Source organism: Stenella coeruleoalba (assembly GCF_951394435.1).
Source record: "Stenella coeruleoalba genome assembly, chromosome: 9".
NCBI lineage: Eukaryota > Metazoa > Chordata > Mammalia > Artiodactyla > Delphinidae > Stenella > Stenella coeruleoalba.
In genome coordinates, this window is record NC_137155.1 from 59,976,308 (window position 1) to 60,001,810 (window position 25,503).

General features: G+C 56.5%; 1 protein-coding gene across 2 annotated transcripts in view; it reads left to right on the forward strand.

Annotated features, from left to right (window-relative positions):
- The window catches only part of MINDY4 (MINDY lysine 48 deubiquitinase 4), a 115,276-nt gene that overhangs the window by 76,209 nt on the left and 13,564 nt on the right, over window positions 1-25,503 (forward strand). For both annotated transcript variants that reach the window (XR_013829643.1, XM_079931069.1), the window contains exons 13-17: window positions 3,478-3,545; window positions 14,840-14,903; window positions 17,928-18,089; window positions 24,501-24,681; window positions 25,255-25,327. Coding sequence is in view for 1 of the 2 variants with exons in the window: in XM_079931069.1 (XP_079787195.1) it covers window positions 3,478-3,545; window positions 14,840-14,903; window positions 17,928-18,089; window positions 24,501-24,681; window positions 25,255-25,327 (548 nt within the window). In the remaining variant the exon portion in view is untranslated. The remainder of the gene's footprint in view (window positions 1-3,477; window positions 3,546-14,839; window positions 14,904-17,927; window positions 18,090-24,500; window positions 24,682-25,254; window positions 25,328-25,503) is intronic.

A 25,503-nucleotide genomic window follows, 5' to 3' on the forward strand; every position in this document is an offset into this window, starting at 1 on the left:
AGGTGTTGTTTTCTCCCTGCAGTTGAAATTCTGTTTGTGCTGGAAGCCGTTGAGCTGCCTCAGCACTACCCTCACCAAATTCGTTTTTCACGGTCTGGGCCGAGGAGGGCTTCCTCGTGCCAGGCCTGGAAATGAACACTGAACCACGTCTGCCCAAAATAAACAGCCTCCTTGCTGTGTTTTCATTACCGCTCACCCTCCTGGTGAGATGTCTGGCTGCCGCGCCCTGCGAACTGGGGGATGCTCCCGCCCCTGCCTCCCACTGGGGTTCCTGGTGGACTCAGGTCTCTCCTGGGCCAGAGCAGCTCGGTGGAACGACCCCTTCTTCCCAAGCGGTACCAGACATTTTTCCAGACCCTGCTGGTGGGTTCTGGCCCGGTTGCCTGCCTGGGCTCTCCTCCGCCCTGTGGCCTTCCATGGCTTGGCAGCTGGAATTTGAGGAGATCATTTTATAATAATAAATGTTTTAAAAACAAAATGGGATATTGGTGCCATTCAGTCGTGTTCCATCCGGCAAGGGCCAGAGGCCGCAGGCGGGGATCATGTCCCTGCCCTCCGCAGTCTCACCTAACCTGTCCACACGCAGGGGCATATCCACGGCTCAGGATGAGGTCCCCTTGGATGTGTCCCAAGGACTGTGGAAAATGCTGGCCTGCGTATAATAATAGTTCTCCACGTTTACACAGACTCCTGGCTTACAGCGGGAGCCTGCGTTCCTTACTTCATTGCAGTCCCGCGAGTAGGAAGGCACGGCAGTGGGGGAGACAGACCCAGGAAGCGCCGTGGCCTCCCCAGGACAGTGTGCAAGTCCAGGGCAGAAGTAGGTAGGCATTTCAGAAGGGGAAACTGCGACTGAGAGAGCTTTGTCACTCCTTGAGGCAACAGACAAGACTGTAGTAGAGCTGTGACAAGGGCACTGGTGGCCCGAGTCCTCCCAGGCCTCTGTCCCCCTGCGCAGGGACATCAGCATTCCTCTTTGCAGTTGTCAGAGCACTTCCACTGACCTGGCCTCATAGGACGTGCAGCGTAACCTAAGGAAACATGCAAGGGAGGTATTTGTTATCCTCATTTTGCAAATGGGAAACTGAGGACAACAGAAGTGAAGTGACTGGCCTGAGATCACAGAATTAAGGTGACATTGATTTAAGATTATTGTTGATTCATCCATTCCATTTCTGCTTCCAAAAAAAGATTTAAAGGTAATTATTAAAAAAAATGATGTCCTCGGGGTTTTTTCTGTGCTCCAGCCATGGTAAACCTTTGCTCTCTTGCCTCTGGGCCTTTGCATGTACTTCTCCTCCCACCTGGAACAACGTTCCCTTTTCTGATTCCTCCTTGTCCCTTGGGCTTCTGTCTAGACATCACTTCCTCCGGAAAGCCTTCCTTGACGCTCCCTCCTTCCCTAAGCCCTAAGTCTGCATTGAAGGCCCTTCCTGTGTGTTTCCAGGGAACCTTGTTTTTCCCATCGGTGCAGAGCCCCTTCCCCACTTTTTTCAAGTTGCTTATTATTCTCTCTTTCCTGAGTTACTTCTCGTGAGGGCAGATCCGTGTCCACCTTGTTCGCAGGTATAGCTTTAGCAGGGAGCATCCTCTTGGCACAAAAAGGTCAGGCAGTAATTGTTTTTTCTTGAATGACTGACGAATTGAATTATTGGGTGAAAATAAAGACTATATACATATATAATACTTAGAAAATATAAATCTATATTTTAAATTGAAGTATATATAGTTCATTTACAATATTATATTAGTTGCAGATGTACAACGTAGTGATTCAATATTTTTATAGATTATATTCCATTTAAAGCTATTATAAAATAATGACTGTATTTCCCTGTGCTGTATAATATGTCCGTGTTGCTTATTTATTTTATACATAATAGTTTGTGCCTCTTAATCCCTACCCCTATCCTGCCCCTCCCCCTTTCCCTCTCCCCACTGGTAACCACTGATTTGTTCTCTATATCTGTGAGTCTGTTTCTCTTTTGTTGTATTAATTCATTTGTTTTATTTTTTAGATTTAGATAACATACAGTATTTGTCTTCCCTTGATAAAGTCTATATTTTGAGGAAAAGAAAAGATAATTTTATCAGAAGTTTGAGCTAAAATAGTTTGAGTAGTTTGAACATCATATTTGGCTCTGAGCTTCCTGGCAGCCAAGGCAAAATGGCAGTATGATAAGTTATATGATTCTCATTGTTCCAGGAAAGTAAGCTTTCTTTTTTAGTTTTAAATTCAAAAAGAAACTGATCACCCCATAAGGAACGCTGACTATTGTAACAGGCAGCATCTTCATTACCAATTCCAAAAGTGGAATTGTTGTCCCATAGTGGGATGAGTAAGGCCTTCACACTCATTTGCAGTCGGGAGACGGTGTTCCTTCAGGAAGCAGAAATGACATAGTCCATCCCATTAATCCGTGGCCTGCTGGGCTCACTGGACACGTGGGCAGTGAGGACCCAGCATCATACTAACAGCTAACACAGGTGTCAGGCCCTGTTTGAAGTGCTTTACAAGGATGATCTCACTTAATCTTCACAACAACCTCATGAGGATGGGTCCTATTTTTATTGTCTTTGTTTTACAGATGAGGAGATGGGACAGAGAAGTTAAGAAATGTCCCCGTGGTCACATAGCTAGGAGTGGCAAAGCCGGGATGTAAACCCAGGCAGCCAGGCCCCCAGGTTCTGGGCTCCAAACCAGGATCAAGACTAGGGGAAGATGGGAAGACGAGTGAGGCGCTCCCCAAATTCAAAGGGGTCCCCCAAACCTCAGTAATCAGCATAAATAATATTTTAGTGCAGTAGTTTAAAACTATTAAAATTAATCTCAAACAATCCACAATGAACAAAAAAATTTGAAATGATGGGATCTGCTCTTGCACTTGCCATGCTCACCTCACTGGCACCGCCCCACCCGATTCTCCTCCAACCTGCTCTCTGCTACTCTCTGCCCAGTGCAGTTCTTAGGATCCCTGAGGAGTTAGGGATTTGGAATCAGATGGAGTCCCCTGGATACCCATTGGGCTGCTTGCAAGTTGTGTGACCTTGGGCCAGTCACTCAATTTCTGAGCCCCAGTTTCCTCACATGGCAGAGGGCAGTAATAACAGTATTTGTAGCACAGGCCGGGATAGTTTTAAATGTGGTAATGAGAAGAAGACGCTTGCGCGGTAGTGGAGGCTGCCCCAGGCCACTGCTGTCCGTGAGCTTCTGGGGCTCGGAGGTCGTAGGGCGTTCCTCGGCGGGCACTGCATCTGCCCCTTTGTCACTCAGGCTGGTGTGCCCCTCACCCCTTAGGGAGTCTGGTTAGTGAGACCTGCATGGGATCGGCCATGGGGCTGCCTGGCGACCTCTGGGACCTGGCTGGAAGCAGCTGGCTCGGGGTCAGGCTGCTCCCTGGGTCGTGGTCCCCAAGGAAGTGACAGGAGGGAGGTGCACACACTTGCTGGGTTCTCATTCCTCTCTCCTCTTCCCAGTTTGAAGCAGGCCCCTATGGATGTGTCCTGCTCACCCTGTCGGCCATCCTGTCCAGGTCCACAGAGCTGTGAGTATCTTCCTCGTTCATTTCCAGGAGCCGGGCTTGTCTGTGTGGTTCACCGCTGCCTCCCCGGAGCCCAGGGCAGAGCTGGGCACGCGGTGGGTGCGTCGTGAGCATGGATGAATGAAGCAGTGGGCTAGGGGCAGCTGGCTGGACAGGAGAGAGAGAACAGTTACATTCTTTGTACACGTGTGTTCAGTGCTACCTTCTTCTCCGTCTCCCCACGTGTGCTGGGGAGTGCATGGGATCTGGATCCAAAAGACCCCCCAAAGAGCTTACAGCCTCCCTGGTGTCCCAGCGGCACTGCAATGGGCGCGTACTTGAGCACACACGTGGACTCCCCCGAGACGTGTGCGGGGACATAAGAACTGGGAGATGACTGAGGGCCCCGTGAACTTGCTGTAGGCCAAGGCAGTCCCGAAGGCTTCGAGGGCCGTGTGTGGGGCCAACCCTGAGGGGCTGAGTGTGCCGCGGGGCTTTGGAGGCCGGCGGAGCAGGGAGTCTGGGTCCCCGGCTCGGACTCCATGCATCCTGCATCCTTATCAAACGCGGCCTCCCGGCTGCCCGAGAGCTGGAGTTCCGCCATCACCCTCATTCCCCAGGAGCTTTCTCGGCCTCTTTTCTGTACTTGTCACCTGGGCATTATGTCACTAGGGAGGGTAGCAGATTAACAGCACATTAACAGGTTTGTAAAGTACAATCGATTGCCCCATCCACTTCCCAGCAGAGCGCGGACCCCAGAGGGCATGGAGACCTGGGGGAATGAATTTGCACTTTGCAGGGGTGCGTGGTGTTGGGGAAGATTTGGGAACAGCTCTGAGCAGGCGGGCCCTGGGAACTGGGGAGGCAGAAAGAGTAGCCATGGGGAGCCCAGGCTGGGGAGGCCCGGCCGAAGGAGACGCTCGCCCCCCACTCCCGGTCCTGGGCGGGCCCTGTCCGAGTTCCCCGTGGCCTCTGGTGCGGCTGGGAGGAGGAGGGCAGGGGCTCTGCAGCCTCGTGCTGCTAGCCTGCCTGCTGCTCGCTGCTCCTGACCTTATTAACTGCATGTGTGTGCACTTTCTAATGGCATTTTCCTTCTAATCCTGCCATAATGATATGATTCATTCCTGGCCGGGCTCACGTGCACGGCGACCGTAAGCCGCCCTGCCTTCTCCCCAGGCCTGGGTTTGCTAATCCCTGGGCTGACGGGCGTGTGGGTGAGCCCCTTGAGCTCCCTGAGGGGAAGCTGAGCTCTCAGGAGGGCCAGGCCCTTTTGCAGTCCTCTTGGCCTCAGTTTCCCCATCTGTATGGGGGCTCCTTGGCTCTGAGGGTCAAGGTCTCTGTGCTCAGTGTCTCTGCTCTAGGTGCCACGGGGCTCGTCAGCCTGGGGGCCGGGCACCCTGTTCACATGCACACTCCTTAGGGAGCTGCTCTGGCAGCCCTGCCCATCTGAGGGGCCTCCGGGGCCCCACGTCCAGGCTGTGCTTCACGTTGTCCAGAGCTGGAGCACTGGGGCTGTTTCTGCCGCCTCCCCGCCCTGTCCAACCAAGCCACGCAGGGGTCAGTCCCTGCCTAGGTCGTGGCACCTGTGGGGCATCTGTGTCGGGGAGGCTACCTCGCTGGACCTGCACAGCTTCGTGCCCATGGGCCTGGGCACAGCACAGTGCTGCCGTGCCCCTCCCCCTCCACCAGTCACAGACACACACGCACACAGAGACACACAGATACACACAGACGGACACGGGCACAAAGAGACATACATAGACACAGAAACAGACATACACAGATATACACAGAGACACATGGATACACACACAGACACACACAACACTGTGGGTGTCCCCTCCTTCCCCTTGTCCCCAGAGAGAGTATATAAAGACAGTCTCTCCTGCTTAGGGCCCCCGAGGACCTTCCCTGGGTCCTGGAGGCCAGTGGTTCCGAAGCCTCCCAGGGCAGCTATGGGCAGCCTGGCCCCTGCCTCCCAGGAGGACCTGCACAGAGACCTTCTTTAGCGTTGGCCCCGGCAGTGCTTTGGTGGGAGTTGTCTTACTCCTGTGGCCTCCCTTTCCCTTCTTCTAAGAAGACAGCATAGAGAACATTCTCGTCGGCAGCAAGAAGGAAAGCAACCAGCATCTGGTAAGCTTCCTGTGTGCCAGAGCCCTTGCTGTAGCATTTTACCCGAGACGCATATCATCCCCGCGGCAACCCCGTTAGGGGTCACTAGTGCGATCCCCATCACCATCTCTGTCTTTCAGGTGAGGAAGCGAGGCTCTGAGAGGCGAGTGACTTGCCCCAAAGTCACACAGCTCAACCCAGGCAGCCTGGTCCCAGACGGGGTTCTCTGGGCTTGCTGTTTAAGGACCTGAACTTGGGAGTAAAACAGACTTGGTTTCAGGCCTGACTCCAAACTCCTTTGAGCTTGAGTTTCTTACTCTGTAAAATGAGGATGATAATTCCTGCCTCACAAGATTAAATGAAGAAATACATGTCGTGTGCTTGGCAGGGCTCTGGGCGGGTGGCAGGCCTCGGATGCTGGCCGCTGCTGGTCCCACCCTCTCCCAGCTGTTCTCAGGAGCCTCTTGTGCCCCGTGCTGTCCTGTCTTGCCCTCAGTCTTGGCTTGGTGCCTCCTGGTGGAGACATGGCCACAGGGATGTCCTGCAATGGGTGATGGGTCCTCCCTGGTGCCAGGAGACCGCTCTTAGGGGGAAGCCCCAGTTCCGCAAACACAGCTTAAAAACCACAGGACCAGGCGATCCCAAGGGCCTTCCTGCTCTGGGGTCCAGTTTTAGCTTTGCTGAACCCTTTGATACCATTTCAGGGTGATCCTGTGCTACTTTGGGCAGTTGAACACATGACCTGGTAGCCCAAAAAAGAGAGCAAGTCTCTCAAATCATATGCTGTCCGGCCAGGAGAAGTGGAGCTGGGGGAGGAGGGGCTGGGAAACGCAGCCGAACACGGTGTGAGTATGTGTGCGTTTGTGGCAGGCGTGTGTGGACGGGAGATGGGTGAGTCTGAGGGGCTGGGTGCGAGATGATGTGGGTTTTGGTGGTTGTGTCTGAGACTGTGCGAAGGGTGACTTGATTGTGTGTGTGCGTGAGCGTGAGTCTGACTGAGCGCATGGCCGTCCCTCCCTCCTAGCAAGGCTCTGAGACTCATGCCTGAGGCCCAGGGGCAGCTGTCACAACAGAGTCCTTGCCTCCTGTCCACGGGCTGTCCCCCAGCCCTGGGTGGAGCCAGGGTGAGGGCGCCATGGGCAGACACAAATGCAGCAGGGTGCAGCCTGGCCACTTCACCCTCAGAGGCTGAAAGAACAGTGGCGAAGCTGGCCTTCGAGTTTTGCTCGCCCCAGGCTGGGTGCAAAGGCTTGAGAAGGTTTCCTTATTTTCTGCTTGGTTGCAAGCCATCTATTTTCCTTCCTAAGATCTCGAATTGCTTACGGTAAATCTCATACAGGCTTTCATGTCCTCCTAGTTCCCCTGCTTTCCAAACCGCATGGCCCAGAACTTTCCCCAGCGCATTCTCACAAGCCCCAAGGATGCCCAAGTATCTGGGGTCAAGGCCAGCTCCGAGCCAGCCCTGCACAGCGCAGTGCAGGGGTGGGCCAGCCCCTCGGCACAGGGGAGGGCTCGGGCGCTGCCCCCCACCGCCACCCCGGGTGACTTAGGCCTGGGCGGTGAGAGGAGACAGCTCGTGAAGAAAACCTTTTCGTTCAGTAGACCTTTGGCATTCATTACAGTGGCGACTCTGGATGCCCAGGGGCAATCTTGAAAGTCCAAAATAGGCGGTACTTTGTCATTTGCCGAAGTGATTTTCGAGCAGCACGAGCCAGGTACTGGGGGCTTGGAGAAGCCTCCGCACCACGTGGCTCTGTGTTCTTTGTAACCTTCTCCAGCAGGGGAAAAACAACAACACAGTGAAACAGCCTTGAACTGAAAGCCAGCCGTGAGTGTCGGTCAGGCGAAGGCAAGTGATGGAAGCACAGTTCTTAGCCGGTGTAAGCAGAAAACAATGCAATTAATTGATTCCTATCAAAAGCCCGGGGCTTTGGGAGTGGCTGGGTCCGGGAACGCAGGCAGTCTTTGGGACTTGGTGTCCCCCATTCTGTCTCTTCTCTCTTCTTTCCTCTGTCTCTGTCGTGTTCTCCGGGGGGCCTCCCGCACGGCGGGCTCCAGGGACCCTTTTCTCGGGCTGCCGCTGTTCCTGCTGCCTCATGGTGGCCAGGCCCAGGCCGCAGCCATTGTGGGGCAGGTGAGACTCAGGGGCTTCCCCAGAAGATGGTCAAAACCCCCAGGGACCTACCGCACTGGCTGGGGAAGGGCCGGGCTGCGTAGTCAGGAACTGGAGGTATGAGACGTATCAGGGAGCCGAGAGCAGGCCTGAACTCGGGGGTGAGTCAGATCTGGGCCTGACGGAGGCCCTGCAGGCCACTCTCAGGAGCGGAGAGAAGCAGTGACGAAGCTCCCAGCGCACCTCAGGGAGGCCGGGCGGGCCGGTGGATGGCAGCGTAAGGGTGCGAGCAGGGGGCTGTTCAGGTTGAGAAGCCCAGGCTTTTGGTGGCCCTAGCTGTGCTGTGCTGGGGGCAGGAGAAGGCAGGAGACTTGTCAGCGCTTGTCAGCGTTCTCCTCCACCCTCCTGTCGCACCCCCTAAACTCTCCCAGCCCAGGATAGGAGGTGCACACGGAACTACCCAGGCCGGGTACCCTGGCTCGATACGGACAACAGCTGCTTTGTAGCCCTGAATGGAGCCTGGCCTTTCTCCCCTGGGTCTTCCAGGTGGGACGCGGGAGACCGGGCAGGATGGTAAGTGGCCCTCCCTCCCGACATGCCAGGCTCTTTGGACTATAGCCGGAAGACAGGAGGAGAGGAACTTTCTCAATGAACTCCAAGTCGCCTGTAACCTGGACTCGGATTCTGGTGGAGGCCGTGCTAGTGAGCGCTTTCAGCAGACGTGTCTGAGGAGGCCGTGGTGGTGGGTGGGAGGCAGACCCAAAGGGCTTGCTGGTACCTTTGTCATCGGAAGCAGCAGATGCTCCACCCAGACCCCACTTCCTTCGACTGACCTTCCTTCCTCACCCAGGTTCCTTTTCTGGGGGCCCCCAGCTCCTGTGCAGTGAGCGGAGCTCCATCCTATAGCTCTCCAGCTGGCTCCGCCAACCCGAGGAAGGCAGTTGCTGGAGGCCCAGCCTCATCTGGAGGCGGAGGAGAGAGGGAGGGGCCCTGGGCCCCTGCAGGTGCACAGCAAACGGGCCCCAAATGGTGTGAGCCTGCCCATACCCAGGCCTGTGGAACGGCCTCCAGAAGCTGGGTCCCAGGCTGTGTTTGAAGGCAGGCAGAAGCAAGTGTCCTGCCCGAGCAGCTGAGGCTGGCCTGGAACAGCCCACCCCAGGCTTTGGGGGCTGCCAGCAACCCAAGGGACAGGCCCATAGGCCCGGGACCATCATCCCGTTCTGCAGCCGTGGGGACCAAGGTTCTGAGAATTAAGGGCAGGTTGGCGCACAGCTGACACCATCAGCCGAGTCTCCTGTGCCTGCATCTCCCGTCCCGGGCTAGGGGAGGAACGACAGGCGCTGGTCAGCTGTGTCTGCCCACTTAGAGGGCGAATGGGAAACAGGGCCCCAGGGAGTCCCAGACCAAACTGATGCTTGTCCAGCTCATTTCAGCCGGCATAGTCTGGTCCCAGGCTGTGGAGGTGGCAAGTCACGGCCCGTGAGTGCCAGTGGGGTGTGGCTGAGGGCAGCGGGTCTGCGCGTAGACAGAGCTGGAGGGCTGGATGCAGAGAAGGGCGACCAAGCCCAGGCCACGCCGGGGTTAGTGGCAGAGCCGGGTGGGTCTCCTGATGCTCGGTGCATCTAGTGCCCCTGTCCACTCACCCCAGAGCTGTACGTACCTCCTTGTTCCACGAAGGGCTTGCTCAGGTGCCCAGGTAGAGAGGACAGGCCTCAGGAGGTGGGAGAGGCCGTTAACCTTTTTTTTTTTTTTTAACATCTTTATTGGAGTATAATTGCTTTACAATGGTGTGTTAGTTTCTGCTCTATAACAGGTGAATCAGCTATACGTATACATATATCCCCATATCTCCTCCCTCTCGCGCATCCCTCCCACCCAAGCCACTAACCTTTTGAAAGAATCTTTTGTTCCAGGCCAGCCTCAGCCGTTTGGGTGGGAATCTTGCTTCTGCCTGCCTCCAAACAAGGCCTGGGACCCAGCTTCCGGAAGCCGTTCCGCAGGGCTGGGTTTGGGCGGGCTCACATCATTTAGGGCCCATTTGCTGTGCACCTGCAGGGTTAGGGCCCAGTTCTGGGCACCATGGGGCCAGACGGACACAACATAACCCAGGCCCTCCAAGTCCTTGCTACCTGGAGGGGCAAGGCTGGCACCCGAAAAGCAGGGGATGGGCGCTCTTAGGAAGGGGATGTCTGCAGGGAGATGGGGCACATCTCTCTGGGGCAAGGGAGGTGTCCCTTTGTGGAGGAGGTGACAACAGGGCTCTGAGCGTCATGTGGGAAGGGTTGCGGCAGGCAGCAAGAACGTAGAGCAGGCGAAGGCTAGCAGAGGGGTTTTTGCAGGGAAGGGCTCCTCGAGGCGCGGTTGGAAGGAAGGTGCCGGCACGTGGAAGAGGACTGGGGGAGGTGAGGTGGAAGGCAGTGGGGGAAGGGCTTGGGCATCTCTGCTTCCTCTTCCTTCCTCCAGGCAGGTCCCTCTCTCTCCATCCACTCTCCTTGCCCTGCTTCCTGGGTCCCCTTCCTCTTTAGGGCCCGTGCCTGCAGAATGGAAATAATACCCGTGCCCTCTAACCTGTGGAGCTGTCTGCAGTTTGCAAGGCCTTTTTATGGCCTCAGCCCTTATTGCAACGACTCTTTGAGGTGGTTATTGTTGCCTCTATCAGGGGATGACACACCCAAGGCTCAGAGGTAGAAAGAAATTTGCCAAAGGTCACACAGCGCAGGTGGCAGAGGGGGCCTGACACCCAGGTATTCTGACTCATTGTCCGTTCCCTGTCGACGTTTCTGAGAAAACAGTCGATATCTGGCCACATCCAAATCCTTTTCAGATATTCATGGCCACAGTTCAATCGCTGGGAGCGGAGACTCCATTTATTCTGGGTTTTTGGCCGTGATACGAATAGTGGAGGTTGCAGGAATCATGACCTCTCAGTCATTGTTTTGTTGTTATTGTTGTTGTTGTTGCTGGTATCGCAGGAAAAAGGAAGTTACATTTACCAAATGTCAAATGCTTTATCTAGTTCATCTCATTCAGTTCTCACAGCAATCTGTAATAGAAGGAGGCGTCTTCATACCCATTTTACAGGTGGGGAAACAGGCTCAGAGAGGGGAGCAACCGGTAAGCGGCAGCAGCTGGATTTGAATCCCAGGCTCTCTGACGTCAGAGCCCACGTTCTCTTAGTTGTTCCACAGCTGTCCTTTCGCTGTTGATATTGTCCTCGAGAGTCAGTAGAAGTCCCATCGAACAATAGGTGATTGTTCCTGGAGGCTGCTGCAGGTGGCAGGGAGTGCAGTGGAAGGTGCAGTCTCTGGGGGAGGGTGTCCTGGGAGGGACAGGCAGGAGCTGACCCAGTGGAATGTGGTGGTGCCCCGGGCCTGGTGCCCTAGAGGTCAGGTGGAGGGGAGGTGGCTGGTTGGGTCCTCCCCGGTTAATTACCAGTTAGTTTAGGCATGATGTTTTAGATATCAGAGTCGTGGACCAGGCACACTTGTGCACGTCCTGGAAGGTCCCCGGAGACTCTGGTTTTATAAATGAAGACACAGGCTGAGAGCGAGGTGTTGACTTGCCCGAGGTCACTCGGCCAAGTCCAGGACTGAGCTGACCATTGACCCCTCCTCTTGTGGACACTGATTTTAGGTGAATTTTGGCTGTAGACCAGAGCCATATGTGTAGGCCACTTGGACATATTTTCCTTCTTATTCAGAAACTTCTGCACAAAATGCCCAGATTCATATGTTCAGTCGTGTGTTGGGGAAGCTTCAGAGGGAAGGGACAAGCTGTGTCCCAGCCGGGGAGGGTGGGGACCAGGACTGGGGCTTCAGGGCTCAGGGACCTGCCTAGAGCTGGCCGGCCAGGTTGGCTATCACGTGTTTCAGGCCACCCCAGACAGTGTGATGTTGGTGCCAGGGACACAGTCCCTGACTCTGTGTGACCACAAGTCCCTTCTCCTTTATGGGCCTCAGTTTCCCCATCAGTAGAACAGAGATGGCCGCTCTTGCCCGCTGACCGCACAAGACTTTAGGGAGGACAGTGTCGCTGAAAGCGTCGAGGCCGCAGACTCTGCAGAATCGAGGCTCGGGCGCTGTGAGCCGCTCAGGGGCAGAACCTCTGCCCCTCTGAGCCCTGTGCCAGAGGGCAGGCGGGACAGAGGCAGTGGAGTTCTAGGACCGGCTTCAGCCTGAATGTGGGCTGGCACCTGTCACTAGCCCTGGGCCAGCTGTGTCCTTTCTCTGGCCATCCATTCTCCCGTCTGCAAAATGCTGGGCCCCGGAGGCTCTGCCAGCCCTGACGTCCTCTTTGTTCCGTTTCTTGGTGCAGCGCAGTGTCTCTGGGACCTCCCGACGCGGGCAGAGCTGGGAGAAGCCGTCCTTGCTGGCATCCTGGGCAGAGCCCCTTCCTCTGTCAGTGGGTGGACTGGACACGCCCAGGGTCAGGGTCAGGCCGTCACCCGAGACCATTGGTCCAGGTTCTGGCCCTTGGCTTCCAGAATGCTGAGGAGGCTGGCGGCAGGGCCGCCAGGGCCAAGCCCCTCCTCGTAAGTTTCCACGCCCTGGGCAAGTCCACTCAGGCTCCCCACACTCTGTGCCTCCCGCAATCTGAAATCCAGGCAAGGTCCCGTTCCCTCAAGTGTTCCCCAGTGCGGGCCAGTCTCAGGGGACAGACTTCATCAGGCCCTGGCTCCCCCTCACCCAGCCTGGTGCCTGGGTCCTCGGGCTATGCAGACCTCTTCCGGGGCCCAGTGTTGTCCAGCTCCCAGGAGGACTGTGGAAGGAATAAGCTGCTCTTTAGACTGGAATGGTCAGTCCCAGGGGAGGGCCCATCACAGCTTGTAGCTCAGAAGCCCAGAAAGTAGGAACCTCAGAGCTCAGGCAGCCCCTCCGTGGATTCAGCCCCTGCTCCCGGGACACTGCCTGCCCTTGTGCAAGTCCCTCACGTTGCAGAAGGGGAGACTGAGCCCCAGCGAGGAGAGGTCTGTGGCCACACGGCAAGACAGGACTAGAACTCTGGTCTGGTGATGGCCCCACCGTGTGAATCGCCTCCTCTCTGGGGCAGAGCAGAAGCCGCTGTTTCTTTGCTCTAGGATTCCTCACACTCAGCTCTCCAGGGATTTCCCCTAGATCGAGGTCTGGGCATCTAGATTTGCCAAAGTTGTAAATCTCTTAAGCCATAAGCCGCTCCTTGGCGTCTCCCAAATGCCCTAGTATGAAATACAGATGTTCCTCCTTTTTAAGATCTGAGCCTACTTCTGAATTTCCCATCGTGTTTGCACCTAAGGATGCAATTACCATTTCCTCCTATTGTCCTTTCTGCCCGTCCCTCTGCTCTCAGCTGACGCAGGCGCTCAAACCCGCTGGGTGAACACGAGGCTGTGAGAAGATCAGACTGCTTCTGAAAGCCTCGGGGTGGCTTGGGGCCAGCGATCCTTATCAGTCCACCCAGGGCCCCTCGGAGGCTATTTTCTTCCCTTCAGAAGATGCCTGTATATTATGCCGCAGGGAGCGTTTCCATCAATTCTTCTGCCCAAGCCAGTGCCAGCCACACGCCGGCCTCGCCCATTTGTCCCCCGTCCCCCCAGCTGGCCCCTTCCCAGGCCCGCTGGGTCGTTTCTGGCAGGCCAGCCTCCAAGGCCCTTCCTGAGGACCCCCAGCCTCCGTGGGTCTCGGCTGGGCCCTGCACTGTCAACCCAGCCCGTCTTCTCGTGTGGACCACGAACCGTCCCTGTTCGGCCACAGTTAGTAAAATCCACAAGAGAGCGTTTCTGCCGTGGAGTCGTGGAGCTTGAGTTTTAAGCTCGTTTGGGACCAGAGTGCATGTTTTAGGTTTGTGGACTTATGGCAGATTGAGATTGAAAGCATAAAAGTGAGACCAGGTTTTTCTTCTCTTCCACTAAAAGGAAAAACAAACGTCGTGATTGCTTGCCTCTTCCTACCTCTGGGCCACCCCTGGGTGCTCTCTTTGGGGTGCAGATGTAGCCCGTGCTGGGTGGGCAGCAGTGGGGTGAGCCAGCTCCCTGGCCTCACATCACCCCCCTGGCGTTACCTCTCAGAGCTTCTTTCCATGTCTGTAAAATAAAGTAATTCCTGCTTCACTGGGTGGCTGGAGCCTTGAAATGCTGTCCTCTGAGTGCGGTGGGAGCTCCTTTCCTATTACCCGTCTGTCCCACGGCTCTGTTCAACAATAATGCTTGGTCTCCCGAGGGATTTCCTTTGGGGTAAAAGGAACAATAATGTCCTAATGGTGGGCTTTCTAGACGGTAGGATGGTTTTGAGATTTGGGGGCAGGGGGCTTGCCTCCTGGTGCTGGCCTCACATGTGACGGGGCCATTGCTGACCTGACACTGCACCGTTCTGCCCCCCAGTAGCATACAGCCCTAGAAATCTCTTTCTTTCAGTTTGGTGGGGTTTCTTTTGGCAAAGGGGCTTTTCACCTTGTGCCCTTAGGGGGACCCCATTCTGAAGGTGGAGCCACAGAGGTGATCTAGGGTCGGGGGGAACACAGGCCTCGGAGACTGGCAGCTAGATCCCCTGCCAGCTCCATCGCCCACGAGCTGAATGCCCTGGGCACGTCAGTTCTTCTCGGAGCCTTGGTTTTTCTCTCAGTGTTTAGGGAATAATAGTTGTACTCGGCCTGGTACAGGGTCTGTGCCCAGGTGGCGGCAGCTGTTGTTTCAGGACTCCAGGAGGCGTTAGAGGCCGTTCCTCCCATTTAACCGACTTGCAGACCGAGGACTGGAGGTGGCAGGGGATGGCCCAGTCCCCACTCTTAGTAAGCGACAGTAGGAGTGTGAATGCAGGACGTGGATTCCAAACCCAGCGCCCTTTCTGCTGTGGCATGCTTCCATCACGAACCTCTGGTGTCTGCCGAGGGTCTGCCATGGCCCTCTGCAGGCCAGAGTGGAGGCCACTGCCCAGAGCAGAGTGAGCTCCGGACTCCAGCCCCAGGGAGGGCACAGAGCACAGAGGCTCAGGTTCCCGCCAAATCCGGGATTTGGGGCCTCCGCCTGGAACCCGAGGGGAGGCCCTGGCCACCCTCGAGGTTTGCCCGGATCCTGAATCAGGCAGAGGTGTGCTAACAGCCCTTTTTTCTTGCTCTCCAGTGTCCGCCAGGACTTCGACGTCCCCACCAGCCACCTGATTGGAGCACACGGATACTGCACGCAGGTCAGGGCCGCAGTGGGGCGTGGGGTGGTCAGGCGCTTCTTTCCCTTCCTCTTGCCTTCTGTCTTTGCCCCTGCCAGCACTCCCCAAGCAGCTTTCGTGTTCCGCCTCTGCTGGGCTTCTTCCTCACGGAGACCTAGAGAGGGAACTCAGGTTAACTTCTGTTTCTGGAGTTTGCTGTACCCGATCTGTGTGCCCGGAGCTGCAGGAGGTTCAAGAGAGGCAGAGCCAGGTGCTGCCCAGCCCGGAGCCCCGGCATAGGCTGGGAGCCCCAGGCCCAGCTGCGGGGACGACGGCCATGGCGCCCTACGATTGTACAGCACGTGGTCTTTATGACCACCCACCCCTCTGCATCTTCACAAAGGGGCCCTCAAGTGGCTTCGTGGAGGGCAGGGGGTCCCTTAGCACAACTGCTTGTCATCGATCCTCCCAGTCACCCGGTGGCACAAGGAAAGGGATCTGTTTCAGATCCTATCAGCGAGTGTCGGGACTGGAGCCAGATGCTACACATGACTACGGTCTGAGCCCCTCTCTGCATGGCAAGGCCTCCTGAGCGGCCAGCGGGCCACAGTTAAATCTGACCCTCAGTGCATCTGGGGGCGTCGTGTGTAGCACAGACAGGCTGAGCGGAGCTTCTCTGGTTGCTGGGCCCAGCTGAGGACCCAGTTGTCCTAGGGGTCCTGGCTCACTTGTGCCAGTCCTGAAAACATACCTGGGCACCGTGCAAGGGCCCGCTTGGGGCCTGTGGTTTGTTCAAGGCACCCAAGGAGATGTGAGGTTGCCTGCTGCTTACCCCCCAGAGAAAGGTTTCAGGCTGAGCGACGGCCAGTGGTGGTCCAGCTCCTGCTCTGGGTGCCTGCGCTCCCCGTGGGAGCTTCCTGACGCGCTGTCGGAGAGCACTGTGACCCAGGGGTGGGCAGTTAAGCAGCGTACAGAGTGCAGAACACAGTCTGGGGCTGGATTCTGAGCTGTGTTGGCAGTTCCACTTGCGGCATGAGCTGGAGCGACTTTCTTCCCCTCCCCGAACCTCGGTCTCCTCATGTGTAGAATGAAGCATTTGGACTAGATCGGTGCTTCTTAAACTTTGATTGTGCACGCGAGTCCCGCAGAGTCTTGCTGAAGAGCAGGCTGAGGTTCCGTGGGCCCGGGCTAGGGCCTGAGGTTTTGGATTTCTAACGGGCTTCCAGGAAGGGTGATGCGGCTGGTCCATGGACTACACTTTGAGTAGTGAGGAACCAGATGACCGCTAAGCTTTGCCACTGTGTGATTTTGAGTCTAGGGGCAGGGAGCGTCCTGTCACTATTTCTCCCCCAATTTTGAGGAGGCTTCCTGCTCTGAGGAAGGTTTTGAGACACACCCCAGATGGGCAGCAGGACCTTTTCTCCCCCTTGAAAACCCGCTGGGAGCCCTTGAATGTGTCTGAAGAAGGCCATGCCTTTCTTAGGCGGCCGCTGGCCCTGAGGTGCAGTATCTCAGAGCAGACATTTCCTCCAAATTCTTTCTCGCTTCCTCTGCAAGAACACAATGAGGCCCCCTCGGTATCTCCCTCCAATGAGGGCCCCTCTGCGGCCATCAGAGGGGCCTCTTTTACTGCCTCTGGGGCAGGGATCCTGGGGTTGACGGAGGGGTTTATTAACCTGCGCATCACTCTCACAGTTCCGGGGAAAACACTTCTGTGAACTCTGCCCTCCAGAGTTTATGGTGGGCAAGGGCTGTTATGGCCATTCCCACGTACCATGGAGGAGATTCCTGCGGGCTGGCCTCATGCACGCGCCAGCCCTGGCAGAAGGAGTTAGAAGCTCCTGCCCCAGCGCTAAGGCTGGGCTCCCGTGTATCCTTCCGTAGCAGGGCAGCGCGTGCTTAGCGGTTGCCCTCCGTTTTGAATCTTTGGCTGGCCAGGTGGTACCCTGAGGGTAACAAGTGAGGGGAGAGGGAAGGGACACCAGAAAGGGAGCCGGAAAGTGAGGGTGGGAGTGCGGCGCTGTCACTAAACAGCTGTGAGGCCTGGGCAAATCCCGTCCCAGCTGCGAGCCTGTTTCCGCATTCCTGACGGGAGGTTGGAGCCCTGGACGCTCTGCTTGAGGAAGGGCCCTTGCAGCCAACCCAGTGCCGGAGGCACTGGCTAAAGGAGATGGCCAGAGAGTCAGAGCCCCACAAGTCACCGTCTCCTGGTTCTGGGGTCGGCAGGCTTGCTGGCCTGTCGGGTGCGAGGCGTGAGGCGTGCAGCCAACAGAGGCAGAGACAGAGCGGGAACCCAGGCTGGGGCCCGCCTGCCTTCTCCTCCCTGCCCCTGCTGTCCTCTCCTTTCCTTCCCCCGCCTTGGAGACCCCGCCCTCACTGGTGGAATCCCAATACGGCCTGGAGCTGAGTTACTGGTGTCACCCCATTGTCAGCTTCCTGGTGGTGATGATGCGCTCTGGTTATGTAAGATGTTACCGTTGGGGGAAGCTGAGTGAAGGGTGCACAGGAACTCTCTGTACTATTTTTGCAACTTCTTATGTCTCTAAAGTTATTTCAGAATCAAAAAGCTTATTAAAAAAGTATCCAAGACTTCAAGACCCACCCAAATGCCGCTTCTCCACGAAGCGGCTCCGACTGTCACGGGGTCCTGTGTCTGTGTGGGCCACGCGCGCTCTGTGCACTCATTGTTACAGCCGCAGTCACATCCTACGCTGTGCTTCAGGCGTGCAGGCCCGCACCCGTCCCCCCTCTAGACCCGGACGCCCGAGGTGAGGAGCCACTCTTTCCTTCCAGCGGGACCCGCACCCCACCCCCAGCCGACGCACACACAGGGTCCTGGGCACAGTCAGTGCCCAGTGAATGCTTGTGGGATAAGGACTGATGAGTTCCCAGAGTCACGCTGATGAGCAGAGTTGGCAGCTTCCCTGAGGGCTGTGGGAACACTGAAGCCACAGCCCCTCTGATTTCAGTCTCTCGCCCTCCCTGCTTTCTTCCTTCCTTTTCTGCCCTTTTTCTCTTGTTCCCCATCTCCCCTTGACAAGCCTTTCCCCTTTCTCTCATCAACAGGAACTTGTCAATCTGCTCCTGACCGGGAAAGCCGTGTCCAATGTTTTCAACGACGTGGTTGAGCTCGATTCCGGGAACGGGAACATCACGCTCCTCAAAGGCATCGCCGCGCGCAGCGACATCGGCTTCCTGTCCCTCTTTGAACACTACAGCGTGTGCCAGGTACCGAGCCCTCGGGCCTCCAGAGACCCAAGAGCCTGGCTCCCTGGGACCAACAGGAGGGAGGGAGGAGAAGGAGAGTTGGCTCCAGTTCCCGGAGCTGGGTCCAGTCTCAGTCACAGAGCGTATGGGAAAACTACACACACACACACAGCTTCACCGCCATCCAGCACAGGCATGAAGTTCACTCCCAGAGCCAGCTGTGATGCCACGAAAGGGACTTTACAGTGTGCTCGTGCATTAGCGTGGCCGCAGTTGTCGTGTGTGTGTGTGTGGGGGGTGTGTGTGTGTGTGTGCGCCTGTTTGTGTGTGTTGGCCAGGGGGTCTTCTCCAGGGACAAGGGCCTGAGGTCTTGGGCCTCGTGTTAGTTTCCCAGGGCTGTCTCAACGAAGCACCACAAACTGGGTGGCTTCAACCCACAGAAACGTGTCGTTTCATAGTTCTGGAGCAGAAGGTCTCCTAACAGAAGTCCAAAATCAAGGTGTCGGCAGGGCAGCACTCCTCCTGAAACCCGCAGGGAGAATAAGCCTTCCCTGTCCCTTGTAGCCTTTGACGTTTCCCAGCAATCCTTGGTGAGCCTTGGCTTGTGGCTGCATGACTCCAGTCTCTGCCTCTGGTGTCACTTGGCCACCTTCTCCCTCTGTGTCTCCTTTTCTCATAAGGACCTCAGTCACGTGGATTGCGGACCCACCCTACCCCGCTAACCTCGCCTTAACTAATTACATCTGCAACAACGCTATTTCCAAATAAGACCACATTCTGAGGTACTGGGGGCTAGAACTTCAACAGAGCTTTTGGGGGGACACAATTCAACCCATAATAGGCCTTACTCAGTCTGTTTGCAAGTGTATCGGTCCCTCTACGTTTTCTCTCACTGCAGCCAGGGTCTTAGAGAGGGCCGGACCCCCAGCTGAAGCTGGGCACGGGGTAGGGTGACAGTATCTCTGGGCAACATGAGCAGGGGACCACCGGGCCCTGTGTCCTTGTCCCAACCTGCTGCTGAACCTTCTCTGAGCCTCGGTTTTCATGTCTCCAGGGAAGACATTGTTCTGTGGTCGATTACATGACCTGAGGGGTAGCAGGAGGTTCTTCTCTGGTGACCCGCCCAGCAAAGATTCTTGGAGGGTCAGGATGAGGCCCCATTCATCTTACATCCCCAGAGCCAGGGATGCAGAGACTGACCCAAAGGGATACTCAGAGTATGCTAGGTGGATGGATATGCAGGGCGGTTCAGTTTCATCATGCCCTTCCTGCGTGATCACATGTTCGGGTGGGCTGTCCCATTGACCGCCGTTGTTCAGGTGGCCCCGTGCCCAGATTCCGCCTCTGGGTGACACCCCACCCCCACGGACAGGAAGCAGCCTTGTGGGTTCCAAAGACTTGGGGAGAAAAGAGTGACAGTGACTCCTTCCCAGATGTGCTGGTGTCAGGAGGGAGCCCAGGAGTGTAGCCACGTGGCCCGTGAGGAGCACCAGGAACCCTGAGCATCAGATCCTGGGTGGGCTGTGAAGGCCTTCAGCCCGAAATTCCACGGGCTGAGAGGTGACCTTGCCCGGGCTCGCGGAATCCCCAGGTTTACCATGAGCCCTGGTTTCACTCTCGTGTGGAGGGCATTGGTCAAAATGTCAACTATTTTCCTTCGGTCTGTTGAGGGTAATTGACGGGAACAGCAGTTGGGCGTCATCCTGTCCTTGGAACAAAATGCAGATTGCACAAATTCAGGTCCTACAATGATCCTTGAATCCACATAGACCCCCCCCCCGCCCCCGCTCTGCTATTGTTTGCTTTGTCGAAGACTGGGTGTTGTATCTCCCTGCAGCGAGGGATGGTTTGCTCCTCTGCCTTGGGACTGCAACCTCGCTAAAGAAGGACCCCAGGGCCTCCTCTCCTACTCTCCAGAGCTCACTGAAGGCTGGGCCTCTGAAGGAGAAGGCAGAGGCTGGGCAGTTAGACAAAGCACTTTCCTTTCCCGTTAACTCCACCTGCTATCCCTTTGGTCACTGAGTTGCTTGGGGCTTTCGTGATTAGCCACGTCAGACAGAGAGGGAATCCAAGGAGGTTTAGCCTCCAGGCCCAGACCTGGACCCAGAGCCGGGGCCCCCTCTCAGCCTGGCCTGGTTTTCCACCTGGCAGTACAGACGTGGTCACTGGGGAAGATCTGGTCTTTGGGGCCGCCTGGGCATGGCATCCACCGCGGGGCTGTTCTGATAAGGCTGCAGCCTTTCTTTCATGTAGACGGCAGAACCAGGCCCGCCTTCACTCACAGCCCATCTCCAGGCTTCTCAGTGCGGCCTCTGGCTGGGAGCCAGGGTTCTGGGGCCCTCAGGAGTATGTGTGTGGGAGGGTGATAGGTCCTGCCTATCAGCCAGCTTGTCAGGTGACCCACATTCCGGCTGTGCCCCGGGGGAAGCAGAGGCAACTCTGGGCCAAGAAATGCACCCCTGCCGTAAGTAAGCAGCCCCCGCCCCAGCATTGCTGTGTCCTACGGGACCCAGTCTGCCATCGGTGACCCACTGGCTTAGCCTCGCCTTGCCCATCTGACTTCCCCCTCACTCCCTCCACCCCAGAGCGTAAAGTGAGGATGGGCTGCACTGCAGGCTGCAGTGGGGAGACCAGCCCCTCCTGGCTCGTGGTGGCAGTGGTGATGGGGGACGGAGAGGCCAGGGGAGGACAGCAAGGCGCAGGGAGTTTAACTCCAGGGCTTCCCCATTCATTGCTGCCTTCAGGAAGGGACCTGGGCAAAGGCTGAGCTTGGCAGGGAGAGCTCTGTAAGCACCACCCTCCTCCTCCCATTTGTCCAGCTCTGCAAACAGCAGCATCTACCCAGTTGCTCAAACCAGGAGCGCATTCAATCCATCAAGAGGTCGTGGGGCTCCTTCCCGAAGCTGTTTCTCAAGTCTGTCCACTTTCACCCTTATCCGAGCCACCAGCATCGCTGTTCGGGACACTTGTGATGGCCCAGCTGGCCTCTGGCTCCTGTCCCCACCTCCTTCCAATCCTGTTCCTTCACTGAAGCCAGTGTGATCTTTAAAAGAGTAGAGCAGTCACATCGTTCCTTTGCTTAACAACCTTCTGTGCATTCCCAGTCCTCTGAGATTGTTATGGGCTGAATTGTGCCGTTTCCCCCCACTCCCCCGACCCAACATTCATTTACCAAAGTCCTAGCCCCCAGTACCTTGGAGTGTGACTGTATTTGGAGATAAGGCCATTCAAGAGGTAATTAAGGTAAAAGAAGGTCATATGGTTGGGCCCAAATCCAGCGGACTGGTATCCTTAGAAGAAGAGGTTAGGACACAGGCACACCCAGAGGGAAGACCACGTCTACAAGCCAAGGAGAGGGGCCTCAGAAGGAACCAACCCTGCCGACATCTTGATCTGGGACGTCCAGCCTCCAGAACTGTGAGGAAATAAATTTCTGTCATTTGAGCTGCCCGATCTGTGGAACTTTGTTACTCAGCTCTAGCAAACTAATACAGAGACTACAATCCAGACCTTCCCATGACCTTTAAGGCCCTGCATCCTGTCCCTGCTTTTCCCTCCCTTCACGTTTTGACTTCACTGTCACTTTGTCAGGGAAGGCTTTCCTGACCTCATCACTCTATCTCAATAGAGGTCTGCTCTCGTGGTCCCCTGCCCACCTTGTCATCCTCCATCATAGAATGTTAGTTCTTTCCTTCACAGGCCTCCTCCCGGTTTTACGCATCCCATTTCATTGCTTTTGAGATGCAAACGTGCCCCGCATTTGAACATTTCTGAGTTTTTCACGCAGTCGATGATGTGTCGGGCCTTAATTGCCAGCCTGCGTCCTTTCTTAGTGATACAAAAAAGAACAGTGGCTCTGATGGCATCTTAGATTCAGTGCAATGTGGTGCAAATGTGTCTGTGTGATTCTCTGTTTACTATCTCCTCCTCATTCAGCGGCTAACCCCATGAGGACAGGCTGTTCCAGGGTACTTCACCACCGACCCATCGTCTCACACGGTCCCTGGGACCAAAGTATAACTCATGTTGAATGGATGTCATCCTTGGAGATGACAGACGGCCGCTCTGCCAGCCGTCAAATGTCGGTCCTTTTAAATTAGGGCTTCGGAGCTGGCAGTCCGTGGTTGGGTTGGGCGCATTCACACACCTCACTCCCGCAAAAGACGTAAAAGTACGAGCTGACCCTTGAGCAGCACGGGCGTTAATCTGTGTATAATTCACAGTCAGTCCTCCGTATCCGCCGTTCTTCTGCATCCGATGATTCAACCAGCCATGGACCGCGTAGTACTGTAGTCGTTACTGTTGAAAACCATCCGTGTATAAGTGAACCCACACGGTTCAAACCCACGTTGTTCAAGGGTCACCTTAATCCCTGATTGTGCTGCACGTTCACCCACCAGGAGAGAGGCTGTGCTGGAGGAAGTGTGCCCACCCACCCTCCTTCCTCACCCCGGGCCTTCGGTCAGCTACCCCAGAGTCCAAAGGAAGTGAATTTCATCTTTGGAAAATGCCACCCAATGGGGAGGGGCTCCTGAATGAGAAAACTCATTTATAAACTCCCCGGGCAGCTTTTTTTGCCCTTAATCTTTTGACTGTTGCTTAAATGGCAAGCTGCCCTTTTGTCCCTCTGCTGGAAAATTCAGGGTGGCTGTTTCTGCAGACGCCTGTTCCTGGTGGGCTGCATGGCTCTTTTTTCCTGCAGTGAATGGGCACTGGCTTCCCAGTCTTCAGGGCTCCCTGTTCGAGGTGATGCCCTCACCAGAAAAGCCTGGAATTTTAACCTGGAATGGAGGCCAAGTTTGTAGTGGGGTTTAGGCACGTCCAGCCACATCGTTTAAGACAACTAATTCCACCTCCCCGCCCCCCCCGTTTCCACCAAGGAGCGAGTCGCACTTTAATGTTCACAGGGAGCTGGGGTGAGGGCCCAAGGGGCCAGGTGGAGGGGGCGGGTGGGGGACTTGGACAATGAGACAGTGAACACTTCGTGAAGTTCACCCTGCTACCCTCTGTAGGAGGTTCACGAGCAAGCATTTCCCCGGAGCACAGCCCCTTTGTCCGGGACACCCCAGCTCCAGGTGGGCTCTGAGAGGCCCGAGGAAGACTGGCCGGCCACTCGTCTGTGACGGGCCCCGGAGAAAGTATGCCCATCTCCCCACTGGAAAAATAATTCCCATTCTTTCCTTAATCCACAGGCTGTGGCTGTAAATACCTGAGCATGCAAACATCTCCTTGGGGCTGGTGGGGATTAGGCCGAATCAGCCTGGCCCACTGCACGTACAGAAATGAATAAACTAGGGCCCGGGGTGGGGAGTCACAGGTGACAGCGAGAGAGCGCGTCGAGGTCTGGCCACTGAGGGGCAGACCAGCCAGGCGTCTGAGCAGGCCTTCGGAGGGCCCCGCCACGCCTCTCTCCTCTGCAGGCAGGACCACAGGAAGGCCCTGATGCTGATTCCATGCATCTGCCTTCTCCCAGCACCCCTCTACCATGCAAGTCCTCTGCTGGGAACTTTCCAAAGGACTCCCTCCTCAGAAGGAAGTTCCAGCTCTTCGTCCTCCCCTTCCCGTGCTCTCTCCTGATGCCCTGCGCTTTTCCTGAGTGTCTCTGGACATTTGTTCTGGCATCACCCACAGACTGCTCACCCAGAGGCCCTCCCTCCCTTCCCCCTGTGGCTCCAGCCCCTCCTGTCTTCAAGCTGAAGTCCTAGCTCCAGTTCCGCTTCATTCGCGAGGGCCTTCAGTCGTCAAACACTTGCTTATGTTGACTTACACCCCCTGCTCTGCTCTGAGGGTGTAGTCCGTGCCAGAGGCAGGCGTATGTGCTTATGGTGAGGCAGAGTGATGCACTGCGGCAGAAGAGGGTGGGTACCTAGCACCTGGTACCTAGGACTAGAAGCGGGACATGATGCGTGCTCTCTGATTGGGTAATCTGGGCGATGCAGGACCCCTAGGAGAGGAGAGGTGTACGGGGGAACAGTGAACGCACAGGCATGAGGCTTGCCGTGCTGGAGTAGTTTGAGGACCGGTGAGAGGTTCTGTGTGGCTGTGGCTGGGGAGGGGAGGGTATGGAAGAGCCGGCTAGGAGGTCATTGCTTGGGGAGGAGAGGCTGGGCCTGGAGAACAGGGTGGGCAAGCACCACATACCAGCTGGATGTGGGAGATGAAGGGGGGGGGCGACGCCCGGCTTTCAGGCCAGGGTATCTCCATGTGACTGTGGGGCAAAGGCCCTGCGAGCAGTGGGCTGAGCAGGCAGGGACAGCTCTGTGTCAGTGAGCCGCAGACGGGGCCCCAGCCTCACACAGGGTCTGGGATCCCCAACGGGGCCTCGCTGAGGTCAGCCCGGGCCTGGGGTTGGACAGAAGATGCTCTGGCCCGCTTCCCTGGGGATGGCGCATGGTATTAGGTACCTCTGTCTGCTCTCTCTCCCTCGTCCAGGTCGGCTGCTTCCTGAAGACCCCGAGGTTCCCCATCTGGGTGGTGTGCAGTGAGAGCCACTTCAGCGTCCTCTTCAGCCTGCAGCTGGAGCTGCTGCAAGATTGGAGGGCCGAGAGGCTCTTTGACCTGTACTACTACGACGGCCTGGCCACCCAGCAGGAGCAGATCCGGCTGACCATCGGTGCGCCGCCTCCCCGCCTGCCCTGTCCGTCCCCGGGGAGCCTTCAGACCAGTCGGGGACGCCGGCCTTAGCACGCCCAGTCAGGGCAGTCAGAGACCAATGCAGACTGGGGGATCAGAGGGCGAGTGTGCGCAGGTCCTCCTGCAGGAGGGGGCCAGAGCTGGGCCTTGAGAAACTGATGTCCTTAAGGGTACAAGGTGAGGTTGAGACTACGTAGTAGACAGTATCACGGCAACAAGTTTGGGTTTTATTCTCCAGGCAGTGGGGAGCCATGGAAGGTTTTGGAGCAGGGGAGTGGTGGGCTAAGGCATGTTTTTAGAAAGAACTATTCTGGTAGCTGAAAGGGGGCAGGAGAGTGGGGTGGAGACTGGAGGAGGGAGGCCAGTGAGCAGGGACACCTGTGGTGTCCAGGTCAGAACCGATGGGCAGGAACCAGGGAGGGTCCAAATAAGACGAGAAGAGGCGCAGGTACCGGAAGAGTCAGGTCCCAGGAGTAGGGTTGTTGGTGCTGACCTCGGGGTGAACGTGGGCCCCGGGCTGATGAGCGTGTGCCTCTCTCTCCCCGCTCCTCAGACACCACCCAGACCGTCCCTGAGGACAGAGACAATGACCTCGTCCCTCCCCTGGAGCTGTGCATCAGAACCAAGTGAGTCAGGCCCATCTGTGGCTTTGGGGCCTTACCTGAGTGGCTGGGAGGAGCAGTGGTTGGGAGTGGCCTGCAGGAAGGGGGATGGGTTCCTGGATTGTCCCAACTAGGAGGGGTGTGGTGAGGGGCAGGTAGGACCCCTGCAGACTGCAAAGACACAGTGCTTGGGGCCTGTC